General features: G+C 39.1%; 1 protein-coding gene across 1 annotated transcript; it reads right to left on the bottom strand.

Annotated features, from left to right (window-relative positions):
* Nucleotides 1–8,430: 8,430 nt before the first annotated feature.
* LOC125261811 (carbohydrate sulfotransferase 2-like) lies at nt 8,431–11,263 on the bottom strand. Its single transcript, XM_048180360.1, has one exon. It carries the CDS (start codon nt 10,663–10,665, stop codon nt 9,268–9,270), a length of 1,398 nt encoding a protein of 465 aa, XP_048036317.1. The 5' UTR covers nt 10,666–11,263; the 3' UTR covers nt 8,431–9,267.
* Between the last annotated feature and the right edge of the window lie 590 nt (nt 11,264–11,853).

Below are 11,853 nucleotides of genomic sequence, written 5' to 3'. Positions count from 1 at the left end.
GAATAGGAATCTCGCTAGAGAGGCCAATCTACCTCGAGTGTAACTAAAACGAGTCAATGCACATTGGCATGCAATCATATGCATCAGCTGCTCTACTCGCAGCGCGGGTATATAATGAGCAACAGGTGCGTTGCATCTTCAGGTTTTTGCTGAGGAGCCGAACCAAGCAGGCGGCAGCATCAGCAGGACAACGACTGTGGCGATGGGGCGTATGTCTCCGTTCCCTCCTTCAGGGAACGAGGGTTACCTTTGTAACCGAGACGTTCCCATTCAGTCGGTCACGTTCGACGTACGTTGGACAGACCGACGAATAGGAATCCCTACCAAAGCGCCACAGGAGCTGCATCCACTATCCAGTGGGCCATCCTCTGCTTGGAGACAGCCTTTCCCTTCTGCTGGCCTCCGTAACAGACAAAGAGCTGGACTGAGGTCCTGAAGCTTTGAGTTCCGTCTATGTACAGTCGGCGCTATGTACTTTTCGGCGCTCAAAAGCGCACCGTACCGGCCGTGAGAACAGCCTTTTGATGCTGTCAAAACAGCCATTTGCTCAATAATGGCAAACAAAACAAAAAACAGAAAATAAAGAGAGGACTTTGACCCCGCTGCTGTGCTGTTCGCCCGCACTCGGAAAAAAGAGAAGTTCAACCAAAAAGCTTGACTCGTCTTTTAGCAGACACTTGCTTGCAGAGAACAGGAACAAACACCGTTCGGCTCTGAAGCGAAAAGCTGAAGATGCAACGCACCTGCTGCTCATTATATACCCGCGCTGCGAGGAGAGCAGCTGATGCATATGATTGCATGCCAATGTGCATTGGCTCGTTTTAGTTACACTCGAAGTAGATTGGCCTCTCTAGCGAGATTCCTATTCGTCGGTCTGTCCGACGTACGTCGAACGTGACCGACTGAATGGGAACCATTGTTAGTGGCGCAAATTATACTAGTGAGTTTGGCTAAAGGTGGCCATCCTTGTTAGCTGTCAATACTCTGTCACATTCGGTTGTATTGCCAATTGCCAAGATGTAAACAGCAGAAAAAGTCTCTCATTTAAAGCTGGAAGGGCTGTGCCAGAAGCTGAAGCTATGGGACATACTGTCAGATAAGATCTGTCAAAAAGCTGTTCATATTCTGACAAGGAACCTGCTGAGAACCCTTGTGTCTGAAAAAAATGAAGAATGTAAAAAAACAGAAAAATCGTCCCTAGGGAAAATATTTATTTAACCTTTAGATTGCTTTCAATTCAAGACCTTGCCATGTCTAGCTCCCAAACCATGTTCCTAACCTTATCCCTGGTTTTCTTTCTTCTCAAAACAAACTCTGGATTAGACGTTCTGTTCAGAAACACTCTGTTTACATAGGCAATACCATTCATTCTCCTCGAGCGTTGTTATTCCTGCTGTGGTGAAGAACATTGCTTTAGGTATGTGTTGAAATAGACGTGTTTCAGCTTCACAAGAGCAGTACTGTAAGCCATTTAGTAATTACTAGTCCTTTTGAACTTATTTCCCCATCCTTGGCCTAATCTGTTTTAAAGTCTGTAATAGCTGTAACTAAACCAGTTTGTGCTTTAAGGAGTAATTGCCAACACTTGATGCATCCGTCCTTAAAAAAAACCCTAAATGGATGAACAAGTGTCTATTTGTCAGTAGTGCGGCAGTGGACAGAAATAGAAGCAGGCTTTTCACAGAGCTTAGCTCTCATGAAGACTGTTTGACACTTCGATGACTCATTTCCAAATGAACTGCTTCAGTTGCCTGATTCTGTTCAGCAGTGTTCATCTGTTTCTGTACTCTCAATATCACACGGAGCACCATGAACCATGAGGAATAAACGTGAAGGTTCATGTATTTATCTGCCATCAGTCATCCAGTTTGTCAAAGATTGCATGCACTGTATGAAATAACTATTCAGTTATATGTGTGGTGTTCATATTTCTTTCTGAAGCTACTTTTTGTAATGTCTATTTGATGTTTTACACAGTAATGACTTAAAATTATAATTTCTCAGTCAAAATTGATGTGCAATTAAATTGCGATTAATTAATCGCCAAGTCATGTAATTAATTTATTTAAAAATTTTCATTGCTTGACAGCCCTTTATATTATATTATATTATATTATATTATATTATATTATATTATAATTGAAAAATCATATTTCATCAAAAATCATACGTTATTACACAAATACATTTAAATTAAAAGAACAATTCTTCTACTTTGCATACAAGCCTATATGTCTTACATGTTTTTTTTTTTTTTTTTTTTTATTGGTTTGGTGCAAAGTGTTATATTTTCAAAGCTCTTAGTACTAAACGTGTACTAAAAGTGCACTTTTTTCAAACATTTCAGCATATTTTCAATTGTGTTAGTACAATACACACTCACAAGTCACAAAGTATCCTTTTCACGACACAAAATAAGTAATCTATTTAAATAATCTAATCAGTCCTTCCATCAGTGCTTGATATTGTAGAAGGACTGATAGAATGACTAGATTCAGTTCATCTTTCATACAAATGTTGTTGTTTTTTTGCGGATGTAGTTTGCCTTTGTCTTAGTGGAAACTGAGCAGCAAGGCTTAAGGGATTTAAAAGCACTCTGAACATTATTCTAATGTAAATAGGCAGTGTAACTGACAACCTTACCTTCATCTCACCTGGGAGAATAATCAAACCTTACATGAGGCTCTTTTTAAGGGAACCCCCGCCCCAGATTTGGTGTCTCATTTACAACATTGGGTTATTTCCATTGACGGAAAGGACTTCTTTGATTGCATGGGTCATTGGATATGGTCCATTTGACCCCTGTAGACTCAAGTTCAGGCTCATTTACATTAATGGGGGGTGGGAGTAACACTGTGGATGCAGAAGATCTTTGTGTTGGTAAAAATGCTTTTCTTAAAACAAGAAAAACACACTTAAATATAGCAAAAATGTCCTGAAATGAAATACCAGTGGTATATGCACAAACAAAAAGTGATTCTTGAAACTAGAATATCTAATATCTATATCTAAGCACTGAAATATAAAACAATAAAATATAAAAGATAACCTTGATTTAAGCATTTCTCCATTTTTAGATATTTATGCTAATTCAATAATTCTGGCATTATGGAATTATTCTATAATTAAGGCAAATGTTTTTGCATAATTTGTATTTAAGTAAAAACAAATTATGGAGAAACATTTGCCTTTTGAGTATTAACCAATTTGTATTTCCTGAACCACAAATTACTTGTTCTTAAAACAAGATTTTTCTTGATGTTCACCTACGTATAACTGTCCATATAGTGGACTTCACTGGGGTTCAACGGGTTGAAGGTCCAAATGTCAGTTTCAGTGCAGCTTCAAAGAGCTCTACATGATCCCAGACGAGGAATAGGGGTCTTAAGCCCCGGGTGTACCATGCACCGTCCACATGACGTAATTTTTGTCATGCGGAGGGCTCGCGGCCGGCCGCACACCCCGTCTGCGCGCAGCCCAAATTTCGAGACCGCGCGGACGGTGCACGTGCAACAGCGTATGCGCAAGCAGGACAGAAGAGTCCACTAGGTGGCAATAAGCACAGTACTGAGCACAATGTGCAGTCATCGAAGAAGAGTGTGTAAAGAACGATTCAAAAATAAGACGAGTATTCTCAAAAGCATGCCTTCTCCATCGTTTTTGATTCCTGTTCTCTTGGTGTATCTTCTGAACTATGTTGCAATGGTGGATGCACTATTTTTCTTCTCCGATCCTGCCTAGTGAATGTCCGGTTGTCTGGTATAGATATAGAAAAAATTGCACTGCGCATGTGTCGAACTCTGTCAACCGCGCGCGTCCTTGGTTAGTATACTTTGAAAGACGCGCAGACGCAACTGCGCACGTGACGCATCCGGGCGCGGAAAGTGAAGTATACATGGGGCTTTATCCAGCAAAACAATCACTCTGTGATGCGCCACGCATTACTTAATCATGTTGGAAAGGTCACACTGAAGTACCAATCCAGTGTAATGTGCAAAGACTAAGTAAAACGGCCTTTACAAAAAAAAAGGGTAAAACAACGATGTAGGACAATTTTGAAGTTGAAAATGAGATGGAGATTTTCGCCCTACTGCGGTACTTGATGACTAACATCACGAGTGACCTTTCCAACATGATTACGTAATGTGTGGCGCATCACAGAGCAGTGCAAGATGAGCATTTGTGGTTAAAAGTATATCATTTTTATTTTTTTTAGAATGGTTTCTCTAGATAAGACTCTTATTCCTCATCTGGGATCATGTAGAGCTCTTTGAAGCTGCACTGAAACTGACATTTGGACCTTCAACCCGTTGAACCCCAGTGAAGTCCACTATATGGAGAAAAATCCTGGACTGTTTTCCTCAAAAACCTTCATTTCTTTTCCACTGAAGAAAGAAAGATATAAATCTTGGATGACATGGGGGTGATTAAATTATCAGGAAATTTTCATTCTGAAGTGAACTGATCCTTTAAGGGGATAGTCTTACTGGATAATCTTACTGTCAAATCACTCAACACTGCCATAAGATTTAAATTTTGTCGTCATTTTCTCACCCTCAAATTGTTCCAAACCTGTATGAATTTCTTTCTTCTGCTGAACACAAAAGAAGATATTTTGAAGAATGTCGGTAACCAAACAGTTGATGGACCCCAATGACTTACATAGTATTTTTTATTTATTTTTTTATTTTTAGTCAATTAAGTCAATGGATCCCATCAACAGTTTCTTCAAAATATCTTATTTAGTCATCAGCAGTAGAAATAAATTTATACAGGTTTGGAACAATCTGAGGGTGAGTAAATTATTCTTTCAGAATTTTTTTTGGTGCCAAATGACAACATTAAAATCTGATAGCAGTGTTGAATCATCTGACCATGAGATTAGAGAAATGTCTAACCAGCTGAGAAAAAAAAAGTGTATCAAACAATGAAAATTTGGCTTGCAGTTGAGTACATTCCTGTTCCTGTCTTCTGAAGTAGGCCTAAATAAATTCAGTATCCTGTGCATGATGCCAAATCAACTCAAGATCAGAGTCAATTGTGAATCCAGTGAACATCCTCCATGCTGTGAAAGAGACACAATGCAAAAACTACAAAACAATATCAGAGGCATCACATCAAAGCTACATAACCCAGTCATAACATGCTCAGTGCCAACACATGATGATGTCACCAATAGTGTAGGACCTGCTAATTCAACAAGAGTGTGTATACAGCATCTCTTTCTTTGTCTCTCTTTCTCATAAGGTTGAGACTTCACCACCTGCTTCAGTTCTTACACAAATAATAGCTGCACCTTCTTGAGCTGTTGTCATGGCAACTGCACAAGACATCGTCAGAGGCAAGCGGAGAGATGCTTTGGTACCCGGTCATTATGATGTACATGGGGAATAAACCGTGTTCCTGTGTACAACACGTCTTAATATGACACAGCATGTGTTTGTAGCCAAGTTTAGCTGAAGCCGTTTGTTTCTTACAGAACCCCTAAAGGCCAATTAGACAGGGTCCTATTTAACATCCATTAATTTTGAGAAATATGAAAGCTGTAAAGAAGTCCCAAATGTGGTCCCAAGTGTGTGGAGATGACAGTTCCAGAAGTTAAATAAATAAAAAACAATGGTTATTTTAGTTAATCCATGGTATCCACAAATTAACCATAATTCTGCTAAAACCATAGTTCAACTATAGCATTTGTATGGTTATACAAATGGTAATCAATACACCAGAAAGCATGTTTTTACTATAATAAAACCATGGTTAATTTTTCGTAAGGGAGGTAAACCAACTGCCAGCCTGCATGAAGAAGTTCTTGAGACTCCAGAGACTCCAACAGCTTCAAATACCTGTTTGCTGCTGGCTTTTTGCTGTCAGTTTACCCAATAATTTGCCCAAGAAGACCTGTCAAACTATTGAACAAACCTGTCTGAGATTGATACAGTTATCTAAAAAGATATGAGAAATAATTTTAATTTTACTGAAATATTACTGATATGTCACTTGGATAATAATTTGGAACACAGTGCACTGTAATATTAAATTAAATGTCTAATATTTCTGTTTAAGATGAAGGAGAGCATCAGCCAAATCAGACAGTCGCAGGGAAGACTGCTAGAATATGCCAGAAATATGCTAAAGACTGAGATTAAATTATGTGAGAGAAAGAGTAATTACAACAAAATAAATTCAATTAGACAACAAAATAAATTGAATTGGCACTAACCCAAAAATGATTTTTACAATATGATTGTAAAAGATGTGTCATTCTCTATTTTAAGATGATATTGCCTAGAGTGAACTCAAAAGAGTCAAAGTGAAGGTGCTGTCTTCTCTTTTATTTGAATATTTGTATAAAAAAAAAAAAAAAAAAAAAAAAAAAAAAATGAATCATTTGTATTAACAAGCACCCTACCCCCCAACACCCCCCATCCCCTTTTTTTGGTTTGGGCCACTTCCCCTTAAAATGTCTGTGCACGGCCCTGCCAAGAATAACTATATTAGCATCCACACCAGCTGACGATATCATTCTGTTTATTCCAAGTACGCACTGTAGTTTTGTCGTCTGTTGCTTCAAAGGGTTAGTTCACCCAAAAATGAAAATAATGTCATTAATTACTCACCCCCATGTCGTTCCACACCCGTAAGACCTACTAAAAACATATTTAAATCAGTTCATGCGAGTACAGTGGTTCAATATTAATATTATAAAGCCACGAGAATATTTTTGGTGCGCCAAAAAAACAAAATAACGGTTTCAGCGGTTTGGAGCGCCAAAGTCACGTGATTTCAGCAGTTTGACACGTGATCCGAATCATGATTCGACACACTGATTCATTTGTGCTCCGAAGCTTCCTGAAGCAGTGTTTTGAAATCGGCCATCACTAAATAAGTCATTATTTTGGGGGTTTTTTGGCACACCAAAAATATTCTCGTGGCTTTATAATATTAATATTGAACCACTGTACTCACATGAACTGATTTAAATATGTTTTTAGTACATTAATGGATCTTGAGAGAGGAAATGTCATTGCTATGCAGGCCTCACTGAGCCATCGGATTTCATCAAAAATATCTTAATTTGTGTTCTGAAGATTGAACGAAGGTCTTACGGGTGTGGAATGATATGAGGGTGAGTAATTAATGACAGAATTTTCATTTTTGGGTGAACTAACCCTTTAAATGCTCAAGCTCTTTAAAGCAGGATGGATTCTGATTGGTTGTCAATGTTTTTATTATTCATCAGCTGGAAAAAAAAAACTCTGAAAGTGATTTCAACCATGTCTTTTTTTTGGTGCTGTTATCATTATAGTTGTGGGATGGATTCTACTATTCTTTTATATTTAGAACAAATTTTAAAACTATATTTTTATCGTTATCATCCTTGGTGTGAACGGGCCTTAAAGGATTAGTTCGCTTCAGAATTAAAATTTCCTGATAATTTACTCGCCCCCATGTCATCCAAGATGTTCATGTCTGTTTTTCTTCAGTCGAAAAGAAATGAAGGTTTTTGAGGAAAACATTCCTGGATTTTTCTCCATATAGTGGACTTCACTGGGGTTCAACGGGTTGAAGGTCCAAATGTCAGTTTCAGTGCAGCTTCAAAGAGCTCTACATGATCCCAGATGAGGAATAAGAGTCTTATATAGCGAAACCATCAGTAATTTTCTAAAAAAAATAAAGAATTATATACTTTTTAACCACAAATGCTCATCTTGCACTGCTCTGTGATGCGCCACGCATTACGTAATCATGTTGGAAAGGTCATGTGTGACGTAGGCAGAAGTACCAATCGAGTGTCTACAAAGTGAACGTGCAAAGACTACGTCAAACGGCCTTCACAAAAAAAGGTAAACAACAACGTTGGAGGAGAAAATTCATTTTTCGCCCTACCACGGTACTTCCACCTATGTCACGCATGACCTTTCCAACGTGATTACATAATGTGTGGCGCATCACAGAGCAGTGCAAGAAGAGCATTTGTGGTTAAAAAGTATATCATTTTAATTTTTTTTTTTAGAAAATGAGCGATGGTTTCTCTAGATAAGACTCTTATTCCTCGTCTGGGCTTCATGTAGAGCTCTTTGAAGCTGCACTGAAACTGACATTTGGACCTTCAACCTGTTGAACCCCATTGAAGTCCGACTATATGGAGAAAAATCCTGGAATGATTTCCTCAAAAACCTTCATTTCTTTTCGACTGAAGAAAGAAAGACATAAACATCTTGGGTGACATGGGGGAGAGTAAATTATCAGGAAATTGTAATTCTGAAGTGAACTAATCCTTTAAATTCTTAGCATCGAAAGCAGTTTGCAGATTGAGATCAGAACAATTAGGGGTGACTTTATCTCTGTAACTATCAACCCTTTGTGTAGAGGTTATATTACCAGTCACTTTACTCCATTAAACCTAGTCTCTTACCAATCAAAGGTATACAAGTGACACCCTGTTTGAATCCAAGTTTCATAGCATCAGTGTTCTCTCAATCCCATTCACATCCCTGAATAACAAATGCAGATCAATATTAAATTTTAAACCAATATATGACTCTGAAGCCCCACAGAGTGCACTGAACGAACTTCCAAGTTTTGGTGAAGCATATGATAAAATGTCAACAAATGCATCTAGATCTTTTCTCAGAACTAACTAAAACTGAACCATTTTATGTTCATTTTTTTATTTACTCCATTAAAATGCTATAATTATAGCCTAACGTTTATGCTTTCAAAATAAGCCCGGAACTAAGCAGCATAAACATAGCCTTTAAGATTTTGCAACGAATTGCTTTAACATTTTATTTGGTAATGAGAAATATGCCTTACATAACATATAACACTGGCATTCATTGTGAACTTTAATGATTGTCTTTGAATTGATTCTAAAGAAATAGCATTACCTGCACTAACTGCATTGATCAGTATTTTTGTTGCTCATTTTCCATTCTCATTTCTTAATTTTACATACAGCAAATGAAGTGATACTCAAAAACATTCCAAACAACCGTAAGCATCCATTTAAGGGGGAAAAAAGGGCAATGCAACATTTGTTTTGTACAATATAAATTTTCCAGCTGTGGTTCACAGATGCTGCCGTATCAAACATCTACAGTTTCATTTAGAAAACAAACAGTGCTATTAAATGACCACAAAGAGCTATGACATTCCCGAAAGTGATTGTGAAATCCTTGATTTGAACAAACAAATCCTCAGTTACTGAGCTGGTCCTCCTTTTCCGTTGGGAATTTGAAAGCTATCTCCTGTGCAAGAACTCTGTCACAGTTTAGAGGCAGTCAATAAAGATTTACTCAGGTCTTTTGCTTCTCCAGCTGTTCTTACACGTTCATAACCCAGGATGGCCATCGCATGATGGCAGTACTCCTCTACTTGTTTTATCTGTTGAATACTCAACACTGTTCTCCACGCACTGGCCGCTTGTGTCGCGTTCCTGGCCGACACGATAAATGGCTTTGAGGAAGAGCTTGTGCCATTCGTCATGTTAAGAGCAAAAGACTCAATGTCAAGGTTGGCACTGAGATTGGCAAATTTATAAACATTCCGGAGTGTTTTGACAGGGTTATCCACCAGATCTTCGTAGCGTACCGCCAGGTATTTCCCTTTCAGCCAGTCGGGCGGATTTAAGGCGGTCCTCAGGCTCCTGTACGTCCGGTCGCATATGACCTCCATAGCCCCAACCGAATGGTAATCTGCGCCATCTTTTTTGCTAATTTTGTGACCGGGATCCACAAAGGGTATCCGACGGAGTTTGGGATCCCTGCTTCGGACCACCTGCAAGTTCTCACGAATCAGCCCGTGCCTGGATTTGATCCTGGAGTTGGCCACGGCTCTGGGATCTCGCACAAGATGAATCACCTTCAGATCCAAAGACGGATCCTCCATAAGAGGCGCCAAAACGTTGACGTCCAAAACCCGAACCCCCTTTATGACTATAGTGTTGTACTTCAAGCATTCTTCCTCTAAGAGCTGGAGGCTTTGCGGAGGACATTTTTTGCACACTTTGTCATCCACCATCCCGACGACTTCTTTTCTATAAGCTGAGCAAAGAGGATACGAGCAGATGACTTTATTAAGCGTGGCCCCGAAAAGTCCGAGGGAGGTGAAGTTTTTGCTCCCAGGGCTGTTGTACAGCTGAAAAACTGAAAGGTCGCAGCGGTACAGCGAGCTCAGCATGTCCCTCGCTGCTCCCTGTAAGGACACGGCATCACCCGGGTACAGCTTCTGCCAGATGTGCCACATAGGTTCATACAGGAAGAAAACCTCTGGATGTTGATTAAACAGCTCTCCAAAAAATGATGAACCGGACCTCCATGTGGTCAAAACATAGACGAGCTGTCTCTTCTTAGCAAGGGATGGTCTGTAAAGGAATCGGATATCTGACCTTCCCTGATACGGAGTGCTTCTCATCTGGAGATTACACTGTTGAGGTTCTTTAGTCCATCTGTAGTTAGCCAAGTTCAGCATGGTGAGAACTAACAGCAGAAAATACGCTATAAACAGTACAATTCTCTTCCTCCGCAACACTTTCATTACGATTCCAGGCTGGGTGACTATTTTCGTGGGATGATTCCGATATGTTTTGAGATTTCGGTCATAAACACCATTCTTTTCCCCTAGTGCAGACAACTGAAGTTGTAGGAACTGGTTGCTTCTCATCTGTTGAAGGATAGAGCGGCTCGAGCCACTCAATCACAGTGAATGAGCACGCACAAGAACAATTCAAATGATGTTTTCATGCAAGCAAACTTTGTTCTTAATGAAAACCCAGATGAGATCTCCTCGTTTGCCGACAGATATCCAATATCCATCACATCCAGCGTCCAGTCGTGTGCGTTGTGGAATGTAGCGTTACTGCAGTGCGCAGATTCTCCCTCGGTCCTCAGAACAACATCGCGAACGTTCACAATATCATATCCGTTTGTGCGTCCATCAGGCTCGACCGTTTGAGAAATCCCTTTGCTGATGTTGTTCTGTGGTGACTGAGAATCGCTACAGTAGCGGAATCGACATTAGTATAACCGCGTCACCGTTAGGAATGCAGTCAATACATCCGGCGTCTTGTTTTCCAGTCGCGCGTCGTGATGCGCGTCTGTTTTTTGCCGATGTGGCGTCTGTCTCCGGCTCTAACTGTACTGAACTGATTCAGTCTCAGTGCGGGGGTAATAAAGACCCTCCCCTTCTCCACAGCCAGTGGAAATAGACCCGTACTTTCGCCACTTCAGACGCCCCCACCACATACAGGCACTGAACAACAAAACGGTTGAGATGGCTGAAGCACAGAAAGTGCGGCTGTAAAGTGATTTATGTGAAGACTGCACAGTAATATTGCATAAAATCACGGGATTCATACATCAGTTAATTTAAAATGCAAGCACTCATTTCTATCTCCTTTTTTCCTAGACATTCTAAAGGAATTCAAACAGGAGTTCTTTTTTCTTCGAGTCTGTTTAATATTGTTAGCTATGATCAGAACTCTAATAGTTTTGGAATATTAGACTGTAACACACACACACACACACATATATATATATATATATATATATATATATATATACACACACACTACCAGTAAAAGTTTTGAAAAATTACTATTTTTAATGTTTTTTTTTTTTAACAAAGTCTCTTATGCCCATTAAGGTTGCATTTATTTTTATAATAAATATTGTGAAATATTATTACAATTTAAAATTATGGTTTTCTATTTTAATATACTTTAAAATATAATTTATTCCTGTGATCAAAGCTGAATTTTCAGCATCATTACTCCAGTCTTCAGTGTCACATGATCCTTCAGAAATCATTCTGATATGATGATTTATTATAATAGTTGTGCTGCTTAATATT

This window comes from Megalobrama amblycephala, unplaced genomic scaffold (genome assembly GCF_018812025.1).
Source record: "Megalobrama amblycephala isolate DHTTF-2021 unplaced genomic scaffold, ASM1881202v1 scaffold492, whole genome shotgun sequence".
Taxonomy (NCBI): domain Eukaryota; kingdom Metazoa; phylum Chordata; class Actinopteri; order Cypriniformes; family Xenocyprididae; genus Megalobrama; species Megalobrama amblycephala.
The sequence above is the reverse complement of the archived record's forward strand: the minus strand, read 5'-3'. Positions and strand labels throughout refer to the sequence as shown.